Here is a 23,996-nt window from a genome sequence, read left to right as displayed (position 1 = left end):
AGCCTCCTACTGGGCATAATCCTTTCTGCAATGTGTGTGTGAGTGTGTGTGCACGTGTGTGTGTTTCACGGATGACTTCTGAATCAGTCTCCCTCCCTCCCTCCCCCCTCCTCCCGAAACAGAGCAGGGCTCTGGTGGGTTTTCATCACTTGTCTGTGCTTTCTCACCAACGCCAATTTCTCTACTCACTGGCATTACCGACGGTCAGAGCCGGGAGGGGACTTAGAAGCTATTCTGGTCTAACCTTTCATGCAACAAGTGAGGAAACTGAGGCCCAGAGAGGTGAAGCCACCTCCCTGATGTCACGGAGATGGCCTCTGGCTTAGTTCCCAGGTTCCTCTTCAGAGCATTTCCCGCTGTTCATCGGTGGCCCTCTTGCTAAGTCTCGTTTAATCCACGGGTTTCTCGAAAGGACTGTTTGTCTTCTTCCTGCTTCTCCCAGTTCTTCTGAAACCCACAGCGAGCTGAGGTGAACACGCCACCAGAGCCGTGACAAGGCCTCGGAGGCCTGCTAAGGGGAGCTCGCCCACAGCAGGTGGACGCTGACTTCGTCTCGTGGCGTCACAGGTGTGACCGTCAGCCCCAGGGAGGGTCCGTGCCTGGTGGTCAGAGCTCGGTTAGATCGCGGTGGGTCCCCTAGAACATCGTCTCCTCTCAGGCTCCTCGGGACCGGGTTCGGGAAGGTACCGGGACGCCCCCGGTGGACTGACGCGGCATTACAGGACGTGGTCTGGGGCCCGGAGGAAAAGGGGGGGGGGTGAGGGCAGCCGGGGAAACTGCACAAGGATTCGGCAGACGTTTGATTTGGAGAAGCTGAAGGGTCCTGGCTTCTAGAGCCTCCAGCTCTCAGGTTTAAAACCAGCTCACGCCCCTGAAGGGGGCACACCCACCACGGGGCCGTGGGCCCGCGGCCCTCTCCTGTCACCTGTGGATTTCCACCTGTCATCTCCTCCGTGCTTTTCCAACCCCCTCAGAGGCGATGACAGAAGATGGAGAAACCTCTGCTCGCCTCGGTACGGAGGTCATTCCTGGTTCCCGGGGGACCAACCAAGAGAAACAAAAACAGGAACCCAACCCCCACTTTCCACCCCTTCCCAGGGATTATCAGCAAGGAGAAGGCTGGCCGGTCACATCACTTCTCAATGGACTCTTACGAGGCCTCCCACGTGAAGGAGAGCGTGGCCAACGGGAGAAATCAGTTTGCGACTCAGAAAAAAGTACGCGTGGCACATAGGACCAGGGTCAAGACAAGGAGCTGGGTGAGACCCGTGTCAACGTGGGACCTCGACTCTCAATGACAGGCGCCCTGAATTCTCCCTCTGTCCTTCCTCAAGGCTGCGCCCCAAAGTGCTAAGAACCACAACCATGTGGGGGCAGTGACTGATGACCCACAGGGACCAGCCACTGTGCAGCGCCAGGCCAGGCTTGGGCAGCCGTAGACGCCGTGGGAACTGAATCCAAGCAGGGGTGGGGCTTGGGGGGCCGTGGGGGTCCCAGGGCAGGACGGAGGCAGGCACAGGATCAACAGGAGCTGAGAGGAAGGCCACTGCTCTTGAGGGGTAACAGAGGACACTCAGCCGGAAGGGTCAGAAGATGACAATCTTTGGCCCGTGAAAGGACTTGGGTCGGCGGATGGGGCGAGGTCAGTCTGCTCCCTCTTGAGGGGAGTTGTCCACAGAACTCTCTTGCGGAGGCTTCTTCCGTGGGCTGGCGTGAGGACCTGGCCACTGGAGGCGGTGACCAGAGACACGTGCCGGGGGCGGAAGGACGACTCACAGGAAAGGGCAGGAGACGAGGCACGTGCCTGTCACGCAAGGACCCGACTCCACGACTCGCCTTTGACTTGGCCCTTGAAGAAAACCTCTGCCTGTCCCTCCTGGGTGGGGAAAGAGGAGCTGGTTAAGGGTGGCTGGAGGGAGGGAGAGAGAATGATCAGGCCCGAGGGCTGCAGAAACCACGAGCAGCGAATTCTCCGCTGGTCCCCGCGACACCTGCTTCCTTCCGACACTCGTGATACGTTGCGAAGCACAGTACTATGACCCCCACCCCTTGCCGCGTGTTATAAAATACAAACAAATGACAGAAAAGGTCAGTTGGCGGGCGGCCCCCACCGCTCAGAAGGGCGCGGCCCGCCGTTTCCGCCCCGCCGCGGGCCGGTGGTTGTAGGGCCGCATCTTCATCTCCACGAAGGGGATGGAGAACTCGTGGCCTTTCCAGTGGTACCAGTTGATCCCCTGGGAAGGAGAAAGACGAGCGTGTCAGACCACTCGAGAGGCGGCCGCGTTCCGATGGGGTCCGGGCCTCCTCCCAGCTCTCTCCTGCCGCCTGGGCCCCTGTGGGGACAGCCTGGTCGCTCCCGGTTGCCAGCTCTCGGTGTTGGGCCTCAGGGTTTGTGTGCACCAGTCGCTAGAGCTCAATTTCAAAACCCCAACAGCACAGGAGCAGTTTGGAGACAGTGACTGTGTGTGTGTCTCTTTCTTGCTGGGAGGGCTGCTGGTTCCCACCATCAGGGTCCAACCACGTTGGTTTGCCCAGGACTGAGGGTGACCCTGGCTGCTGGCTCGCAGTGCTCATGCTGGGCCAGCTCCAGTGGGTCCAGCTGCTCAGCCATCACCCCGCCCATCCCATGGACCTGTGGCCTCTCGTGGGGGCAGACAGTCTGGTTTACACCAGGATTTCTCGTCTCCCCCTTCCTAGAACACTTCTTAGGGGTGCTTCCTCCTCTCCTCTCCCTCTGCTCTGTCCTGCCCTCACCCCAGTGTCTGCACGACCTCCTCTTCGTGATACCCCTTTCTTGAGACCCTGAGCATTTCATCTTAAAGGGGATGTGAGACTCCCCGGTGCAGTTAAAACATAAAGCGAAGGGGCCGCGGTTGGCACAGCTCTGGGCCTGGCAGACGGGGCAGAGCCGCCCACCTGACTGTGCCTGGACTCTCCGTACTTCCCGTTGAGGTTGGTCCGGTGGCAGTTCTTATACCACCACGCCCCCTTGTACGACAGGGCGCAGTTGGTGACCGCGATGTCGTTGTCTCTGTCCTTGGTGGAGAAAGGGCGTCCCTGATGATAGCTGAGGGAGTCCCCTGGGAAAAAGAAACATTCGTGAGGCTGTGGCCTCTTTCGTCAGGATGTTCTAAACGCGTGACCCACTCCCAACCAGCCTGGCCTCCACGCGGACCTCCGACTGCCACCTGTCGGTCAGCCTGGCTGTGCTGAACCCCTGCACCTCCCGCGGGGCTCGGCCGATGGATTCCCCCTGCTCTCTCCCGCTCAGCTCCTGGTCCCCGACTTTCTGCTCAGAACTCTGTCCACTTGGCTCCCCTCACCCTAGTTTCCTCCAGGCTAGCACCGGGACACAGACATTCACGACTTCTTCTGTCTGAGCCACCCGGTTACCTTGGAAATGGGTTAGTCTGATACTTTGTTTAATACAGTCCATTTCAATGGAGACTTTATGCCCAAAGCGTGGTAAACGGGACCTCTTGTTGGGCCCTTGGGAACGGTCTGAAACATGAAGACCCCCAAAAGAAAGCCCGGCTTCTCTCTGCAGCGAGGGCCGGCAGAGACCGGAAGGCAGCACCGGCATGGTCTTCTCTGTGCCCAGGGGTGTCAACATGTGGCTAAGATTGTGCACTAGCATTTAGCCCTGGGGTGGGAGTGAGTGAAAGGACCAATGAGTCCAGGTACCAAACAACACAACAGAATATTCGGCAGAACCGGTCTTCTGCCACGTCCTGGAACAGAACCCAGGAAATAATGGGCCGAGGTGACGCAGCCGACTCAGGGTTATGTTCTGATAAAACCAGAAACACAACGGAGCTTCCAGGGTCGGTTGTTCTACTTAGTAGAAATGTCACAGAAACCTATAAAAAACACAGACGTGGCCACGGATGTGGTCCTCACGGAAGAATGGGCAGAAATGTGGGAAACATTTAAGGGCTGTTTTTTGCTCCTTGGTGAGGTGTGATGATGACTTCGGATGGGGGTACATCCCAGGATATTGGGGATCTGATTTATTTTAATTAGTTCAAAGGTGGTTTTCCTAGATGTCACTGTAGGGGAGATCTCTACCCAGGAAACGCATGATTCCGCCCTCTCTGGACAAGAGTCCATATTGATTAATCGAGACAGGAAGAATAATCCTTGGTCCTTGCATTGAATTTTGGTTTTTAAACATGAAAAGCAATTGCACTTAATTGCATCCCACCCCCCCACCCCCCCACTCTGTGAAGCAGGGCAGGGGGCACTGTTACAATTTCCCAGGTGAGGAAACTGAAGTCCTGGGAAATTGATTTCAGGTCACCCACGTGGTCAGGGACAGCGTGGACCAGAGCCGGTGAATCGCAGCCCTGTGCCCTGCCCATGGCGGGCAGGGGATTCCGGGGCAGCTCAGGCCTGGCAGGGGGCCCTGGCCCGGCCGCACGTCCGTGGGCCTGGGGGTCTGCGCCGGGGCGGGGTACCTGCCGTGCCGTTGTAGCCTCCTATGCGGAGTTTGTACAGGCTCCTGCTGTCCTCCACGGAGAACTTGTCGTAGTAGGCGAAGGCGGCCTCCTGGCCGTCCCGCATGTCCACGCGCAGCTCGTAGCGGCCCTGGGCCGAGATCCTGTGGATGTTGTCCAGCCCTGTGGAGAGGGGCAGACGGTGCGGCAGCCTGGCTCTGGCGGTTCGGAAGTGGCAGGAAAATGGGACTGTGGCCTCCAAACAGAGGTTCCGGGGGAGAGGCGGGCTAGCGGAGAGCTTTGACCCTCAGCCCTTCCCAGACCCTGGTCAGACAGACCGCCCGGCTCCGCATGTCCTCCTGCGAAGGTCAGCCAGGTCCTCTGGGGCCTGACGTCGGGTCTTGCCCCAGTGACGGACAGCCTGAGCCTCGGCGTCCCCAGCCCGTCCCAGGGTGTGGGGTGAAATGACAGGAGCCCTCCCATGGGCATGACTCCTTGGGCGTGAGGGACGCAAGCAGGCGGTAGACCCAGTGATCAGAGAGTTCAGGGCGGACCCCGGGGTCCAGGATATGGGACATCCCACCACCCCCTAGTCGCCTGCGAAGGGGTCTGTCTAACTCATTGTGCCCGTCTCTCTCAGCCGCCACGAAACTCATAGCTGCCTCCTTGGACAATCGCCCCGACCAGACGGGAGGCACTTCACCCTGGAAGCTACCCTCTGGGCCCTGGACCCTGGGCGGACCTCCATCAGTGCCTGGTGTGTGGGGTACAAAAGCCCAGCCCCCTGGTCCCCAACTCTGAGGAACAGTTCATGCTCAGAGCTTCCCTGAGGATCTGACCGAAGCTGCTCCCCAACCAAGACCACATGGTGACACTTCATCTCGCTCCCCTGCTCCCCTTCTCCTGAGAGCACCGCCAGATGTACCCCTTGAAAAAGAATCCTTGTCTCAGGCTCTGCTGCTAGGGAACCCGACTTAGGACATGAGCCGGGGGTCACAGTGTTACCCCAACCTGAGTATTGCTGCCAAACAACATAGGCCCAGGCCTCTGTTCAGGACCCTCACTGGCTCCCTGTGACCCACGTCCGCAAGTCCAGACTTCTCTCCCCGACTGGACGCTACACCTAACCACCTTTCCTTCTTTCCCCGACGGCTTGGCCGGCTTCTTCCCTGTCGGTTTGCCCGCATCAGAACACCCGTCGCCCCTCTCTGCTGGCTCCCTTCCCTCCTGCAACGCACGCATCCCTCGATGCCCCCGGGAGGCTGAACTGGTCCTTCTCCGAATATCTGTGGCCTCCTCCTCGGTGGCTCGCAGATCAGTAAGGTGTTTCCCAGCGTGGGATGGCATCTCTGATGATAGGGCAAATATTTGGGGCCTAAGGACTAAATAACCTTGAACATAAAAGGAGAGAGGTATTTCCAAATTCTATCGTTTCCTTAATAGATGAAAGAGAAGCCCGGCCGGTGCGGCTCAGTGGACTGAGCATCGTCCCATGGACTGAGAGGTCCTGGGTTGATTCCCAGTCAGGGCACCTGCCCAGGGTGTGGGCTCGATCCCCAGTAGGGGGCGTGCAGGAGGCAGCCAGTCCATGTTTCTCTCACATTGATGTTTCTATCTCTCTCTCTCCCTAAAAAAAATCAATAAAAATGTATTTTTAAAAAAGAGAGAGAGAGAGAGACAGGGAAATGGACCCTGATTTGGGACACAGGAAGCTGGCCACAAACAAGGGAGCGGTCAATTCTCCCCCAGGCCAAGGGTGACACAGACGGGTAGGATGGGCTCTCTGGGGCTTCGCATATACATAGGTGGACGCCAAGGTGTCCAGGGGAGGGGACAGGTGGCTGGGAGAGTGTTCCTGGCAGAGGAAACATCAGTCACTGCGAAGGGCTGGAGTTGGTGTTGGGCTGGGGGCCTGTGGGGAGGAGAGAGCCTCGGTGGTGGGGAGCACCCTCCCCGGCAGGTGAGAGCGGCCCCATCTCGGAGCCAAGGTTTGGCCCTCTCCTGGTGACGAGGAGTCCTTGAGAAGTCTTACAAACGGGCTCGCCCCTGAGGAAGATCATCCTTGTGGCCGTGTGGGCAGTGAGTGGCCCAGGAGGCTGGAGGCCAGTTGAGGGGAGGAAGACGCGGAGGCACGGATGAGACAGTGACAGGGAAGTGGGGAGGAGGCTGCGGATTCGGGACATGCTTATCGTCCCTTCCCCGCCTCCCTGTACAAACCACTGAAAACCCAACCAAGGGGAGAGGCAGGTCCTAAAGGTGTCTGCTGGGTCGGGTGTGTGCTCACCTCCTCACACCTGTTCGGTTCTCAGGCTACACCCCTGCCCCGTGAGACCTCTAGGAAATTGACCGTCACCTCTAACGCCGCTCTCACTCTCCTCCTCCCCCGCCAAGTCCGGTGATGACTTTCCCCGGAGAGCTGGGGCAGAGCGACCACCTCGTGCCCCCCACCCCGCAGGCCGCCGGCCGGTGCCTGCCTGAGAGAGATGACCAGCCGCCTGGGTGCTCCTCAAGCCCCCTCGCCCCCCAGACTGAGCCGCGCTTTGTAGTCGCCCCATGTCAAGACCAATCAGCACGAGAGACTATTAATGGGGATGGGAAGAGACAGAGCAAAGAGGAAAACACGCCGTAAGATAAGAACAGATCAATAGCGCGGCCAAACAGAGCCGGCGGTACTGAAAGCAATTCATAAGCTGTCAACGTCTCAATAGACGCGGGGGCGCTGGTGACCCCAGACGGACACAGATGGGCGTGAGCTGGACCGGGAGCAGAGCGGGTCTCCCAGGGACAGCATCACGGAGGCATTACCCAGCCAGAACTCATCCTCCAGGTTCCCGAAGCCCACACGGTACTCGGCCCATTTCCGGAAAAAGTCAGTTTGGCCGTCCTGCCGCCTCTGGAACACCTGTGAAGAGAGGGGAGCAAAGTCACGGGGCGCCCCGGAGAGGGTCTCTCGTGAGCAGAACTGCGGCCACTGAGTTTGCTGTCTGCAATGACGAGGTTCTTGGACAAGGACGCCGCGGTGCAGAGCGTGGAGTTTGCACGCCCGTTTTCGTAGGTAGTCCTCCTCGAAGTGCAGAGGCCCCCCCGGGTGTGCTGCTGCACGAATGTGCACCCCTGCCACAGAGGAAGGGTTCGGGGGGATCGGCCTGGCTCTCAGCGCCACCCCTTTGCGGCAGGCGGCACGTCTCACCACACGAGCAGGGCCAGCTTCAGATCAGCTTGTAACTGTCATCGTCCCGTCGCAGGCAGAGCAATTGCTTATCATTCACTTTCCGAGCTGGTTAAGTGCTCATTTCATCTAACCTCCAATACATCAGCCTCGGCTTCAATTTCCAATTATGCATTACGAAGGAGGCACAAATGTGTCAGAAACAAAATAGGAAATGTCTCCCAAGAGTGGCGGTTATGAGCATGGCCACCATTTCACTCATTTAAATACTTGTTTCCATCCGCAACTGCCCAGCTAATGCCAGCTGCTTTGGGGCCGGGCTGCGGGGACCCTCCCGACTGCACCAGGGAGGGGGGGCTGTCCTGATGGGCGGGGGCATCTGTGGGGCCACCCTTCCCTTCTCTCTGTCCTGAACGATCAGACACAAAGGAGGGTCGTCGCAGGAAATGGTGTCTCTGTGTTCTTGGTCATTGGTGTTCCCTGAAGGCTGTGGCAGCTCTGGGGACAAACCAGGGGGGCCAAGGAAAGATGGGGACATGGGCGGCCTTTGTAACTAGAGGTGGCTGTCCGTGCTCTGTCCCCCTCTGCTCCCTCAAATGCAGTCGTCCTATAGAAAGATCCTGATGGGCTCCCCACAGAGGCTCACCCCTCTGTCCCTTTATTATAGCTGCAGTTCCCAGTAGGCTGGGGCCCGCCCTCTCTGAGCCTCTGGTCCCTGTCCTGGCACCCCCAGGTGAGCTGTCCCTGCAGAAGCATCGCCCTCCCTGGCCGGCCACTGCAGCCTCAGCGAGCTGTCCTCTCTCTGCCCCGCCAAAGCTATGACAGGCTGCTGAGAAAGGGCTCCGAGGACAACAAAGAGCCCCCGAGAGGCACACGTGGGGCAGACGAGGGACGGGCAGAGGGTGCGAAGCTGGGTCCGCAGGCGCTGCGCCAGGTGGGCTGGACACCGGACGTCCACATGCCCGGAGAACAGCGCGCGTACTTACGATCCAGCCACCCCCGTCTGTGGTCATGTCGCAGTACACCTGCAGCTTCTGGCCGACCTCTCCACGGAGGAAGATGGTGTAAACCCCACTCAGAGTGTCACCATTCATCAAATGCTGGGCACAGTCTTGAGGATGAGGGAATACCCGGCCCCCTGCATAGGAAAAGAGGCGATTTCCAGCAAGTATCCTTTCTCCCGCTGTGCATGGGCCCCTTGAATTGGAGAAGGGTTTAGAGGGCCTGTGGTCCTTCGTCAGGAGCGGTGAGACATCTGCTCTGGATCTCACCCAGTGTGGGGGAACCCGGCCTCAGCCTGCATCCCTCCCGTCCAGCAGATGTTGCAGTAATCGGACAACATACGGTCTTATGGGATCTGGGGACAAACGGGCTGGGTTCACAGCCTGCCTCCTTCACTTACCTGTTGTTCAGCGTAGGCAAATGACCTTTCTTCCCAAGCATCAGCTTTCTCATCAGTGAAATGGGGATCATAAAAGTACCCCTCCCCCAAAAGGCGAAGATGGGTTCATGCAGCTGGTGACTGGTCACTCAGGCAATGAGTTGAGACCCACAGGCCACAGTGCAGCACGGGAGGGCCCACCTTCACCAGGACGAGAGGCAGCTGAGCAAAGCCGTCCGTACCTTCCCAGCAGCCGGAAGGCCTGCCCAGACCAGCTCAGCATCAGCAAGGAGACCTAGGCTCGTCCTTGCGCATCTCCTGATTGGACGAAACCCAACGGCCACGTCTTACAGTTCAGTGTGAGTTTAAAGAGGGGGCAGGGGGATGCGTGGCGGCTCATCTTTCAGAGAGAACAGCCCAATTTGTAGAACAATATCTAATTAGCTGAAAGAAGCTTAAATCACGTGTCTTGAAGAGCTGAGCTTCAGGGCACATTTCAGAGCTTAGCAGGCAAGGGAGGAGCAGAGATCCCAGCAGAGGGGCGCTCTGGCCTGCAGGAGCTGATCGAGCAAGTGAAAGGCCCAGTTCCTGGGTGAGCAGCAGCGACTGGGGGCCAAAAACCAGCATGGTGTGGACCTCACGGGCCATTGCTACAGTGCCCCCTAGTGGCTGTACCTGTGCACTGCAGGGTGCCACAGTGGGCCACTTGGAAAGCCTGCTGGTGGGTCAGAGCGAGGTACAGCTAATGCCACACAAGGAAGGATACATAACAGCCTCGTTGAAGGCCCAGGTCGTCTAAGGCACCTGTCACGGATCATCCGTGAAGTATCCTGCGTGGGGAAGGGGTCCCATAGACTTTACTTGAGGCCCCTCTGCAGATGAGTGAGGTGCCCCAGCACAGGGCTGCCCTTCAGCTCCGGACACCCAGGTCCAGGCTGGCTCCCACTGACGCGGGTTGGAACCAAGGCACGGCCTGCTTTGGACACGGCCACAGCGTAGTTCTACAGGACGTGTGCTCTACAAAGTGTGTTACGCATCGAACGCTGCACTCAGAGGGATCGCACGACTTCCTCCGGCCACGTGAACGCGAGTGTCTGTGCGCTCGGCTGGAGCAGGGGACAGGACACGCTGCAGTTCACGGATCTGCGTCCATCCGTGCGGCAAAGGGGGATCAATGTCCGTATCTGTCTTGTGAGCACACAAAGCCCAAAGGCTAAAGCGACCTAAAAAGAGGTCCTATGTTCACATGAAATACCGTTACCCCAGAACTGAAAACCGATTTCCTGAACAGCTGCAGAAATGCTATTAACTTCTATCGCCAGCATGTCCTAGGCTCACTGGTGCACGCCGTCCCACCTGGGCCTAGAGGTCACAGTCGCATTTCGGGGACAGCTGCTGTGAGCTCCTCCCCGCCCCCCGTTGCTTCGGGAACACTGCGGTTGGTTCCTGGCTTCCAGGCCATTCTCCGCCTGGGCTCTAGAGCAACCCGCCCTCTCACAGCCTGGAGGTTTCATTTGGAAAGAGCTGCACAGGATGTTCGTGGTCTTCAGCTCCCTCTCACCTTGTGCACTGACCGTCCTTCCCCCCGAACCAACTCAGCTCCGTACAGGAGCCTGAACCCCGCGTTTCTCCCCGATATCCAACGTGTATGTCCCCATTCACCTTCTCCCAAACCTCGAAACGACAGCCTCCTGCAGATAGACGTACCAAACTAAACCCCACTTCGGAACAAGTAAATGCACGATCTCCGACAAGCTACCTTGCATTGCTTATGCAGATTCCTTCATAGTTCTGTTATAGATACTTTCCAAAGGCTCAAACATGGTAGTTGCTTTCATTAGACCTAACCCAAACAAATAGAATAAATGGAGATGGCTCACCCTGGAGAAGAGAAGGTTTTAAATACTGGAAAGACTCATATAAAAGAAGGGTTTCTGGACTTTGGCTTCGCTGATCACAGAGACCTCACCGACTTCCATTCTGCTGTGTTCACTGCATGTTTGCTGTGGTTAGGACATTTTTAGGGAATTATCAGGGCAGATTCCCAGCATCCCTGGCCCTCTGGATGTCACACCATCTACTATCATCAGAAACGCACCTTTAACCCTGACATAGATCATCCCAGGGATTTTTCTCAAGGCAGAGATTTTAGGACCCAGAGCAACCTTGGGAGGCTGTCTTCCCTTCCGTGCAAAAGCTGGGGCAGGGACGACAGAGAGACTTAGTGTGTCTTTTAAGCACAGGCTGTGTTTATGACCAAGTTAAGAGGAAAGCAATGCCAAGTGACCGGGACACTGAAGTGTCTGATGGTTAAGTGTTTCTAGATGTAATTGTGAGATCAATAGGACTGGGGCACTTACCGGAAGAATCGCTCAGAAATTGGTTTGTGCTGGGCATCTGAGCGGAGCGGGGTGAGCTCCGGGCTGCACAGTGCCATGGGACCACTCCCAGGGGCTGGGATTCAAGGAAGAGACCTCTTCCGTCCCTGCCCGGTCCCTTCCTGTGCTGGGCTCTTGGATGCAGGCTCTAAAGTGGTCTGAATCAGTGGCTCTGGAGCGTGTCTGTCCACTGTCCACCCTCATGGCCTTGGCCTCAGGACCAGAATGGAGATGTCAGCGTCTCTCTGCGAACAGACCCGGCAGGGCAAGGTGCCGCTCCACAGAAGACGGGGGGCCACCCCTGGCCACCAGAACGTAGCTTGGTTTTCCCCAGAAGCGGGTTTGTGGTTGGCGGGTTTGTGGGGAGGGCAACGGGACCTGTTCGGCCCACATGGGCTGTCAGACCTACACCTGAGCCACCTTGACAGCAGCTTCTAATTTGTTGACCTGTTTATTCTTTTTTGTATGAGTTCAACAAACATATAGGAAGTGTCTGTTGGGTTCTAAGGACTGGGCTAAACAAGAGATGGAAACGTAAAAGAGAAAAATACAGAGTCCTATCTATCAGGTTGCTCAGACTCTGGTAGGAGAAACAGACAAATGTAACCCCAAATTCTATGTGCCCTGGAAGAGAGACAAACCCAGACAGCCATCGCAACACGCAAGTGAGCACGCCGTGGAGCCCGGGGCTGGAGCAGGGTGAGCGGTGGGCCTGGGGCGGGCAGGGGTGGGCAGGAGCCAATCAGAAAGGGCTTCTTATTTTAGGAACTGACATAGAGGCAAGCCGCAGATCAGTGGGGAAGGGTGTTCCAGGCCGCTGGGAAGGCGTGGCCTCGTCTGGGAAACGGCAGGGTTAGCCAGGAGACAGCAAGGGCGGGGTTGGAGGGATGAGGGCGAGACCTGGGGAGGCGGGCTGCAGAGTCCAGGGATGGACTTTGAGCTCAAGGTTGTAGAAAGCTTGTTCTCATGGGGGTGTGGAGGAAGAATCAGCGGGGGTGAGACTGGAGGGGAGACTCGTTTAGGAGGGAGTCGTGGTGGGAACCCAAGAGGAGAATTGGCAACAGACTTTGAGGAGGTGATGGGAACAAAGAATCAGCTGAGTCTCGACAGCGTGGGTGTCTTCCTCGTAAGCACAGTTGCTGAGAAGTTCCTCGAGCTTTGCAGACCACCTGCCTTCTACCCATCACGCATCCTCGTCTTCCCTTGGAAGATCACCGACAGGCACCCTAACCGTAGAGAACCGTTCTGACATAATTTGCCCTACTGTTCCTTGGACTCACCAACACCAGGAGACCCAACTCCATGGCAGATCAGTTGATCACAGACTGGCAGCTGGCAGCCTGGCCTCTCTGTGTCTCTTGATTCGAAGTGGCAAGGAGAGGGTTGGGCCATGGTAATGCCACTGACCTGGTCTCTTCTTGCCCCTCTGACCCTACTTGCATCCCTATTTTAACCAGAGTGATCTCTCTCTCTCGCCAACAACCCTCCAATGGCTTCTCCACTGCAACTGAAATGGCTTCTTGCAATGACAACAAAACCCCAAGCCTTACCGCACCCACAAAGGCCTCCATCCTCTGCCTCCACTTAGTACTCCCTTCTCTTTCTTTTAAGCTTCTGAGCACACCAAACTGACGGCTCCCTCTGCTGGAGTAATGACTCTTCCCTAGGCCTGAAAGCTCATCTTTGTCTGGTCCACTCTCATCGTTTATGTCCTCAGCTCAGGGAGGTCTTTCCTGACCACCCTCGCTGAGGCCGGGGTCTGGGGTTTGGGGGAAGGAAGTGGGAGGGACGATCAGGAAAGTCTTTCTATCATAAGAGCCGTCCTAGAGGTTAGCTCCTCACATCTGTCCCTAGTCCGTCACTGTTTATTTTTCATAGTCTCATCTCCACTTGAAATCACCCCATTTCCTTCCTCCGTCTGTTCCCACTGCCTCATGCCCTTGAATTAGGACAGTGTTTAGCCCGCGGTGAAGGTTCAATCAATATCTGTTAAATGTATGATATTATACGGGCACTATTTCCCCTCCTATGATTATGAAAAGGGAAATGAAAATAGATTTTCTGAAAACATTTGGAACAACACGACTGAAAATGGGCCAGATCAAGTTCTGTGAATAGTGACATATAAAGCCCCATGGCAGATGGCATTAGTGTCTGATTAAATTCCCCTTATAGACGGACCACACATCCCTGTCCAACGGAATAGTCCAGACAACTCTATCGAAATACATTCAGCGAAATGGACCAGTTCCTAGAAAATCATCGCCTACCAAAACTCAGCCAAGGTGAAATGGATACGCTGAGCAGCACTACAGCTGTTAACCGATAACGACGCGGATTTGCGGATCCACCATCTACTGTCCCGGAACCTAGGGTTGGCCAATCTTCACGAATTTTCACAACCTCCCAAACGGAAGCTTGTGTTAGACTCCCGGAGTTTCCCTAAAAAGCCCCGGAGACGGTTCCGGCCTGGATGTGGGGTCACAGGAGCAGGAGCAAAGACAACAAAGAGAACTTCTCATTACCCGTCTCGGGGACCTCGGCCAGTGATTGTCTTCGCCTCACCTCGAGGTCAAGGCGAACTATTTCACGGTGTTCAGCGCCCCGAGGACAGCCTTCAGCGAGCGCCTTGTTTGCGTCTCCCCGTATTAAAAGAGACAATGAAATCTGCCTCTCAGAAGACTCCCTCGCCAGGTCTCTGTTGCTCTGTGGGGAGCATTTGTTTTCTCATTTATATTCATGTCTCCAAAAGACAAGTAGACCTTGGGTGGAATTTCAGGCGACAGTAAATGATAAATAATGTATCCATGTTTTTTTTCTCTTCCACACCACTTCTATTAAATTCTCCGCAGAGTCTTGAGCAAACACCAGGGACCAGAGGACAGGAAGCTATTAACGTGATTGTTGGGATGAAATGAGCTTATGTTATAAGGCAGGGATGCGACCAAAGGTGGTTCTGTGGGAGCCAATCTTTTCTCTCTCTCTTTCATTTTAATTTCATTTTTTTTTTTTTAACACTGCAACTCTTTTCCAGGCCATTAAGTAGGCATCTGTTTGAAATGAGCCTTTTTCTTGGCCCTCCCAGGACAAGATGAGGATTTGTCAATGGACGAAGGCCACTTAGAGACCCAAGTTTAAGTTCTTTTGTTCCATAAGGCAAAGCTTGACAGGTGTTTAGAATGATCACGTGAGACCAGCCCGTCCTAAGAATAGGGTGATGCTAAGTGGAAAGCTCAGGGACTGTGGATGAAGATGGAATGGATGCTGGTTACTAGACTGAATTAGCTTCTGAATCTATCAGCCCTGGTTTGCCATCCCAGAGGACGCTCTGGCGTCCTCAGCAGGAGTGATTCACGGGGTGCAGGCTGGCAGCACTCCAATCTTTCCAGTAATGAAGATGCTCTGCTCTTTGTAATTGTTTCTTTTTTTACTTCCTCCTCTTTCTTCCTCCCCCTTCCTCCCCCTCCTTCTTCTTCTTTTCTTCTCCTCCCTCCTTCTCCTCCTCCCTCCTCCTCCTCCTCCTCTTCCTCCTCTTTCTCCTCCTTTTCCCAAGCAGGAGCCCACAGGGTGTGCTATGTGCCCCCCAGTATGTGGAGAATAAGTGAGGGTCCTGATGGAGGACATGGTAAGGCAGTGAGGATGCATCAATATTGACATTCAGATGACTGCGCAGGCTTAGTGTGACTTATCCAGGGAGCTTTGCCTCTGGGGTGGCAGAGAGAGCTTGAAATAGAGGAACTCGGGGCACCGTCCCCTGCAGGCAGTACCCCATGGCTGTGCGTCTCTGCGAGGGGCCTGGAGAATGCTCCCTGCAGCTTTGTTTCCCCGGCACCCCCTCTTCTGTGTGCTGCAGCCGGGATTGAACTGTTCAGTTCAGCCTCCATCCGGTCTGCCGTGTGCCAGGCTTTGCGCGAGGCGTGCTCAGGTGTGTGGCTCTGTCCCTGCACTTTTCAACCCCCCACTGGCCATTTCGTTGGCTCGGATACATCTCCAGCCACCAGCGACGGAACTGAAGTGTGAGCTTTGCAGCGAAACTCTGCAAAAGCTTCCCAACACGTCTGGACACATCTTTGCCATGTACCACTGGGGTAGTGCCGAGTACTTCTCTGGGACCCCAAACTCTACCTGCGCAGCCCCGTCAGTTCAAGAACATGGGCTGCTCAGCGTTCTGCTATCTTAGTTGGTGCTGCTCATGCCCCAGGAGCCCAGGGTCAATTGGAGTTTTGTAAAAACAATAAACAAACAAACACCTAATTCCACCCCGATGGCCCTCCTGCCACTGTCCACCAAACACAGTCACTACCCTGGCCTCCTCTTCAGATTCCCGTGAATTGTTAACTCTGCTTATTGGATCATGCTGAGCCCCCAGCTGGATTGGGGATCCCAGACCCACACTGTAGCACCCCCTCTCCCCCAGGCCAGCTTCACAGCCGGTAGACTTCCACAGCCCAGGGGGATCTGGAGCGACATGGCTGAGCACACGGGGGCAGCTCAGACTCACTGCCCAGTGCTCACACCCAGGGGCTGAGGCATTACCAGGGTGGGCGTGAAAAGCCCAAACTACACTGAACGAGCATGGAAACCCATGCATTTCGGGATGGAGTGATTGTACAGACTTCACGAACATGCAAAGTGGGGCTCTGTTTATGTTTCTGTCATCTGTGTCCTTTTTATGGGAAACACATTCTTAATTTAGTGAAAAATTCCAATCAGGGGTCGTAGGGTGGTAGCTCAGAGGGCCCCGTAATGCAGCGGTCAGGGAGCAGGGAAGGGTGTGCACGAGAAGAGGGCAGCACCCTGGTTCTGAGACAGAACCGTGGAAGGGCGCGAGGGGAGCACAGCGGACGTCAGCCCATCGGAGAGGCGAGGTGTCCGATTTCTCCTTGGTGAGGGCACCTTGGATTCACGTCTTGGTTGTGAAACCAAGGTTAATTTTTGTTTTCTAACCAAAAGTTTCTTTGAGCAGTGTGTTCGTTGGAGACACGTGGTAAGATTGAAAAGTGTTAAGAAGGGGAAAGAGAACTCGTTCACAATCTCACCATCACGAAGAGCCCCTGGTGACATTTGGTGCATTTGGTCCAGGGTCCTGCTTTGTCATTTAGAACACGTGGAGTGGGGAGGCCCGTGGTAGGGCTGGAGGCCTTTCCGTCTCCTCTCTGGGGGGGACACAGACTCGGGGGCACGTGTCTGTCCCGGGCGCTCTAAGATGGCAGGCAGACATGTGTCGAGGGTGGGGGGCAGGCTCACGCTTGTCCCCCACAGGGGCACAGCCACACCCCGGAGTGGGGGGCCGGGGGAGCATTCCGCGTCAGGACTGGGCAGTCCCGTAGTACAGCCGGGAGCGAGAGGCACCAGGGGAAGTGGCAGAGGGGATTGGTATCAGCCCAAACCCCAGAGCCAGAACAGCGGGGTCGAATCCCAGCTCTCCTACGTAAGAGCTGCGGTCCCGGGGGATTTAACTCCTCTCTCTGCGGCCCAATCCCCTAACCTGCCAATAGGGATAACAGAACATACCTTATAGGCTGTCGTGGGGTGACATTAGATCACACGTGTCACAAAGCCCTCGCAGGTTAGAGACTAGTTCATTTCCTCTCCTGCACATTAGGGCACTCCTAGCCCTCAGGGACATTTTCAAGTATCATGTGCGGATGCTTGAATGAGGGAGGAGGGGGACCAGCTGGATTTAGGAGGAAACCTTGGTTCAAGTTCAGACCCAGCTACTTATGAGCCATGGAAATGATTTGATTTCCATGCTTCTGTTTCATCGCCTGTGACATGGGGCCGATAAAGCCTCCTCCCCACTTGTGGTTAGGACTTTGTTGTGACTGTAAGAATACGAAAGTGCTCTGTGTACGCCCTGGCCGGTTTGGCTCAGCGGTTGGAGCGACGGCCTGTGGACTAGAGAGTCCCGGGCTCGGTTCCCGCTAGGGGCACGTACAAAAAAAAAAAAGTGCTTTGTGTGTGGAGAAAAGCCGTAGATTTACTAGTGCGGGTTCACTACTGCTTCCTTGACCAGGAGAACATCTGATTACAGGCAGCAGAGGGAAGAGTTAGGAAGAACTCCGCTGGGAAAACACCTGCCGAAAATCCGAACGGGAACCTGGTGCATCTGCTGGTCCAGGTGGACAAGGATTTGTGCTGCGGGCCCCCTGGATGTGTTGGGAGTAAGAACCGTCCTGGCAGGGATCGGAAGGGGAAAGGCAGGCATGGAGAAAATGACGATTTCCCTTCGCAGGGAGAGGCGGTTGGGGCTCTCTGATGGCTTCCTGCGGGGCCGAGTCTCAGCGGAGGCTGCTGAGCAGCCGAGGTCCCGCAGCGGTGAGGACGGCCCGAGAGAGGTGCTCGGTCTCTCACCTGTGGTGAAGGCGGTGGAGGTGAGGCTGCTCCTCTCGGTGTCCTGGGCCGCTTGCAGGAGCACCATGTAGTCCGTGTTCTCGGACAGGCCGTCCAGCCGGATCCACGTGTCCTCTGCATCCACAATCAGCTCCTGCCGAGGGAGCCGGAGGAAGGGAGATGGGGGGAGGGCCCCACCCGCAATGAGGAGCGTGGGGAAGTCCGGAACCCATGGCCAGCTGGGTCGGGACTGCAGTGGTCACTGTCGTCCCCTCCATTCCACAGTGAGGAGAACACTGAACCGACAGCAGAGAGGACAGCTGCTACCTCCCAGGGGCGCACCAGGGTAAACGCAGGTGCTGGATGCTCGAATCCGGTGCTTCTCTGATTGCACTGGGCCCCAGGACTCCCTGCTGCACATGCAACAGACTAGATCTGCTTCAATCTGTTCTGCACATTTAGCTTTCCAGTATTATCTTGCTTTAAAAAAGCATCCCACTGCTAACCGAGGTTTGACAACCCGGTTAAACTGTTTCTACTGACAATGTGAAACAGAGATTTGTCATCTCTTTGCAGTAGGCTGTGTACATTAGCCTTCTGAATGCTTATCAGGAGCCATAAAAGGCTGCTGAGTCTGGCATCCAGCTCAGGGTTGCTCGGCCCCGCTGGGGAAGACGCCTTTCGGTGCAGTGTGCTTACAGAGGCCGGGAAGTTCCCAGGATGCTTTGCATCATCACACTGGGAGCACAGCACCACCGAGCGAAGTTGCAGGGCAGACACCCCTTGTCTAGAGATGGTGCCAAGGCTCAGAGAGCTTTTGTGTTTGGCCTCTGTACAGAGCCAGGACTAGCACCCCCATCTCTGAAGTGCAGACTGGGGCTCTTTCCCCCCCGGCACGCCGTGGGGCCACCCTGGAACACCTGGCTTGCCCGGAACGGCCCTGGCCCTTGACCGGCGACTCTCACCTTGTGGCTTCCTTCGGCGGACTTGTAGGTCAAGACGTAGTTCTCAATCTCGGCCCTGGGGGGCTGCCAGGAGATCAGGGCACTTTGCCTGGTGACCTCACTGGCTGTCAGGTTTGCAGGAGGGTCCAGGACTGCAAAGAGGAGAAAATGCCAGGGGTGCCCTCCCTCCTGCTCCTCCCTGTCTGACTCCAGGCACATGCGTCTGTTTGCCCACCTACGTGGTCTCTGGGCTGCTCGCGTGCTGACCTCGGTTCTAGCTTGGACAGGAGCAGAAAGGGCAGCCCCAGTCTGCAGGTAACCCTTGAGGGTCATAAGCATTCTGACAGCTGTCCCCTACTCCATCCTCCCCAGGCCTCTGGGCCTAGGGGTGACTCTTCTAATCTGACCCTCTGTCTGAGTTCATGACCTTGCTACACCTGCACACCTGCGCGCTCACTCGAACTTGTAACATTCTCACATCTACATTTGTCTACTGTTGTTGCTCACTCGAACTTGTAACATTCTCACATCTACATTTGTCTACTGTTCTCCAGCCACAGCCATATCCGGCAACTCTCCCCCTAGTATCAAGCCAGATGCGTTTCCAGGGCCCCCTTGGCCCGGTTCTGCTGCAGCCACCAGACGCAGGACGGGAGCAGACAGCAACGTGTGTCTGCTGGCCGAGCTGCAGCTGACTCTCCCCGGCACTGGGCAGCAGTAGACTAAAGTCAGAACAGCTCATAGCTGCACTGGCCAAAACCGAAAGACTGCAAGCTAGCCCTTCACATGGAAACTGAGCATCTTCAGCATCCACGGAAGCCTCCGGGGATGCTGCTGGGCGGCTGACCACATACTCACACGTAGAGAAGTTGGTGCTGATGGTGCCGCTGGTGAGCGGCCCGCTGGTGGCGTACATGCTGACGGTGTAGTGGGTGCTGGGGAGCAGGTCGGTGAGCTGGAATTCCTCACTGCCTCCGTCCACCAGGATGGTCTCTCCAGCCACTGAAATCAGAACGTGAGTGGGGGTTGAATAAAGAAAGGCTTCCCCAATCCAAGGGCATTTCACAAGGGTTCCATGTTGGAGACTTCTGGGTGGGGGTGGGGGGATAATTTAGAGGTTATTTCATTGAGCATTTTAGTCCATGCAAGGATTCCCTCTTGTGTTTTTTGCATCTTAACGGAGAAAAATGTTCCTTAATTGGAAGCTGCATTGTCTTTTTTTGTTAACGTCTACTCAGGCCTCTGGAGTTACAAAGAATAAGCTGAATCCTTGGTCCGTATGACCTCTTCTCCTCACCCCTTCCTCCGCAAGTCCTCTTTTCTCTAGACTGAGGACACGAGGTTCCAAACTGGCCAGTCCTGGCTTCCGTCCCGGCTTCCGTCCCCTGGACAGGTAACCACTGGTCAGCGTCCCTGCTGAAATGCAAAACTCGGGCGAGGACTGGAAAGAATAATTGAGACGTTCGGATCAATGAAACAAACAGGATCAACCTTTGCTTTTCCTGGTGCCAATTATGCGAGTCCATCAGGGTTCGAGCGGCCACGGGCTGTTGTCACCAGCAAAGAGTATCACTAATCAAAGACCTCACTCATGAGCGCCTCCAACCCGGCCTTGGGTAGTGGATTTTGGGCATCGATTTCTATTGCTTTCTGCCTTGTGGTTGGAGTTTTGGACCACGGTTTCAGTTCAGGAAAACAGATTTGAGTTTGGATTCTACCAATCATGGTTTTGTTTTATATGCAAATTTGGTAAGTCTTCTTTGGACCCATCACGCTGTTGGTAAACCTGTGCAGGAGCTCAGGGAAGGCCCCTCCTGTGCCTTTAGAGGGTCACTCAGACGTCAGCATGTTCACCAGGCACTTCTTCAAACCAGGTGAGTGGGACCTGAGGTATCGAGTTTCTCGTGGTCTAAGGGTAGAAACGGCATTTGAACGAGTGCATCTGAACAGACTCCTTGGAAGAGCATAGATCACGCCACGCCCGGCCGCCAGCCAGTCCCCGCACACCAGACTCCGGCTGCTCAGACTCCTTGAGTCTCCCTCATCTCTGCAATGTGCACGGGCTGCTCTTTTTCTTCGAATCCCCCCCCCCCCATTCTCTTTATCTAAGATCTGCCTCCCTTCTCCCCCTCAACACTGGGATCCCAGTCACCGTGGCCCATGGATGTGGCCCATGGATGTGCCCGAGGTGTGTCATGCTTGCCCAGGCCCCGACAGTGCTCACGGCGAGTTACAGCTGCCCCCTTGTCTGCATCACCTCTAGGTGTGAGTTTCGTGAATCTGTGTTTTGTCTCTGAGCCCTTCTAGGGTTCGTCGAGTGAATGGCAGTGAATTGCTGTTCCGGTGGGTAGCTCGTCCGACTGCCTTAGGGGAATAGCAGGAGCTTGGCCAGAGAAGACGGTGTTGAAACGAAGACCCGGAGGGTGGGTTTACTAGGCAGACAAGTGGGGAGAGAATGTGCTGGTGGAGGAAGCAGGGTGGTGGCTGGGGAAGGCAGGCGAGGGGGGAGGTAAGAAACGCAGGGTCGTGCTGGGCCAGGAGGCACGGTAGAAGATGCAGCGGTCTGTGCGTGCACAGAGGGTCAGCACGGAGCCATGGGAAAGGGACTCATTCTCTGAGGAGGGTCATGCAATCCCACCTCCAAATATGACCCGTCCAGTATTTTCCATCTAAGTGACACGTGGGTTTCTCTAACGCCTTGCTGAAGGTGCTGAAAGATTTGCCAGTGACTAACAAGGACATGCAGTTGTTTGGGGAAAACTTGTTCGTGGGGAAGCTGTGTGGTGCGGAGAAATCGCTCATGCCCTTTCCTGCTTGTTTACTAGTCTGTTTTGCTCCTACTTTCCCACGTTCGGACAGTCAGTTCCTTTCTTTGTAGCCCACAGACCTGGCTTTCTCTTATCTTTAAAAAAAAAGTATTTATTTTTAATCGAATTTACTGGAGTGATACTGGTTAATAAAATAACACAGCGTTCAAGTGCACAACTCTATAATCCATCATCTGTACATTCCGTGGGTTAACCACCCAAAGTCAAGTCTTCTGTCACTATTTATTCCCTCTTTGTCTCTTCTCCCTCCCCACCCCCTTTCCCTCTGGCAAACACCACACTGTTGTCTGTGTCTGTATTTTTTTTCCTCTCCTTAATTTTGAAAATTAAGGCACCTGCCTGCCTCTGTCTTCTGATATCTTTGTTCTGAAGATAACCCACAACGATTCTGTGATCACATCCTTAATTTGGGCAGGGCAGTGATTTTTGTAGGCCGAGAGACTTGGACTCACTCCGCACTGTTTCGCTTTGGGCTTCGCGACTGAGTTTCAAACAGCGTAACGTGAACACGCGTGGCGAAGGCGACCCTGCAGTCGGATGCCACGTTGGCTCGGCCTTGTGGGCCGGATGTGGGCAGAGGAGACTAAAGCAACAGAAGAGTTGATTCGTTCTGGGTCCTTGGTCACCTGTTGTGTCTGTTGTCTGTGCCACGCACGGTCCGATAACGTCAGTGTTTTCTTGCTCTGTAAGTATCCGGACAAGTCTGCTTTCTGGCTCACGTTCTTCTGGGGCAGGCTTAGCTCCGTCCCGAGTCTGTCTCCAGCGCGCTCTGGCTCTGTACTTGCCCTTGCTGATGTGACCTTCTTGCTTCCTTCAGGGACGACCTTCTCGAGTTCCGTCGTCGATAGAGGGGACACCGTGCGGGCAGGACATTCTCAGGTTGACACAATGGTTTGCTTTTTTACTTTCATACTGTATTCTGCCCCACGCCCCGCCAGGCCCGCCCGTCTGAGGTACAGGCCTGCAGACACCCACCCGCGAGGCAGGTGAGGACGATGACGTAGCTCTCCACCTCGCCCACGGGTGCCTTCCACTGCAGCAGGGCTTCCGTCGGAGTGATGTTGGTGGCAGTCAGGTCCACGGGGTTGTCCATGGCTGAAACAGAACAGGAGAAGTCAGGCAAAGGAGCACCTGCACACTGGAAGGGCAGCCAACGGTGCCCTTAGACCCCCCACTGTGCCCCCCACCGTCACCCCGGACACACGTCGGCTGCTCTGCCATCCCAAACAATGAAATGAGTGGAGACCACTTTCTTCTCTCTCCTCCTGGTTCCACCAGCCCCTTCCTCTTCTCCTCCTCTTCCTTTCTCCCAAGAGCCCATTCTCCCCAGATCTCCCTTTGAATTAACTCATGACTGTCTCATGTGCCCAGCACTGCCGGGTGCTGTGGGCGATTCCAAGGTATGGCCATGTGTCTTAGGCATCTCGAGCTAGATGGGAAAACTCAGAACGTATGGAAGTTGTTCTAACACCTCAGTGAATGGGAGAATGTGCGTCGCAGGCTGCCCGTGCTTTTACCGACGTGTGTGCTTGGCTGGTACGTGGTGGGAGCTCCGTGGAGGCCGAGCGTCTCCAGCACCTACCACGCCGGAGGTTCTCCCTCAATCCTCCTGCAGTGACTGAATGGAACTGGGTTGTCTCCCAAGTCCTATCTGACTGCTGTGTTCCTGCTTCCTGCTCACCAGGCGTATCTGCCCTGAGTCCTGGGATCGTTTCTGTGACGCAGAGGGACAAGGGGGTTCTCCCAGGCTGAGGGTCGAGGATGCCTGTCGGGAGAGCCAGCTCTGCTTGTCACAGGCCCACATTCCTTCTCTGCGCCCCGTTTCATGACCGTGCCTCCCTTCCACGAACTGGGGGTTTGTTCGAGAAATGGACATTATTACAGCAGGTTAGGTGTCAGCTCAGAATTAGTGTCACATGGGTCACTTTTGCGGACCTAGATCTGCTGTGGATCCGGTCCCGTTCTCTCACGGGAGGTCTGTGCTGTTGCCTATGTCCCTCATTTCAAAGCGACAGCAAGAGAATGTCTTTATAATTTTAGCATCTGAACTGCATCCCCAGTCTGCGCCGCTAGCGACTCCTTCAAATCCATTGATTTGAGGAGAACAGAGGCAGGACACTCTTATGACACTGCATCAGCTTGATCTCTCTGAGCCTAAGCACGAGGTTCATTTCCCCAAACTGTGGCACCTCACGTTCAAACAACCACCACAGCAAACGGCAACACAACGAGACACTTCTGTGAGCGGTCTGGTTATTGGAAGTTCGCCAAAACAGCACCGCGGACCGGGACGGAGGGCGGTCCGGGAGGGCACACCGCTGAGAGACGCTGCTGTTGACCAGGATCCTGAAGAATGAGGTTTTGGCCCGAGTTTCTGTTCTCTTGTACCTTGGGGGCAGAGACTCTGGACATCCGTTTGCTTGTCCTCAGTGAGAAAAGCCTACTTTCTTTATCAGGACTTCCTGAGACTTTCAGGAAGGTGTTCTAACTCCAGCGAATGGGAGAATGTGCTTCTCGGGCTCTCTGT

The 23,996-nt window shown here is 55.7% G+C and overlaps 1 protein-coding gene across 1 annotated transcript in view; it reads right to left on the bottom strand.

The window, feature by feature from the left end:
• Positions 1-2,114: 2,114 nt before the first annotated feature.
• Positions 2,115-23,996, bottom strand: part of TNR (tenascin R) — a 63,121-nt gene continuing 41,239 nt past the window's right edge. The window contains exons 13-21 of the mRNA XM_036273134.1: positions 22,445-22,564; positions 19,500-19,643; positions 18,663-18,793; positions 17,719-17,851; positions 8,592-8,743; positions 7,242-7,338; positions 4,458-4,619; positions 2,917-3,080; positions 2,115-2,234 (exon numbers count right to left, since the gene is read on the bottom strand). Of these exons, the coding sequence (XP_036129027.1) occupies positions 2,115-2,234; positions 2,917-3,080; positions 4,458-4,619; positions 7,242-7,338; positions 8,592-8,743; positions 17,719-17,851; positions 18,663-18,793; positions 19,500-19,643; positions 22,445-22,564 (1,223 nt within the window). The remainder of the gene's footprint in view (positions 2,235-2,916; positions 3,081-4,457; positions 4,620-7,241; positions 7,339-8,591; positions 8,744-17,718; positions 17,852-18,662; positions 18,794-19,499; positions 19,644-22,444; positions 22,565-23,996) is intronic.

Source organism: Molossus molossus, unplaced genomic scaffold, assembly GCF_014108415.1.
Source record: "Molossus molossus isolate mMolMol1 unplaced genomic scaffold, mMolMol1.p scaffold_m16_p_20, whole genome shotgun sequence".
NCBI classification, from domain to species: domain Eukaryota; kingdom Metazoa; phylum Chordata; class Mammalia; order Chiroptera; family Molossidae; genus Molossus; species Molossus molossus.
Note: the sequence above shows the minus strand (reverse complement) of the source record. Positions and strands in the feature narration are given on the sequence as shown.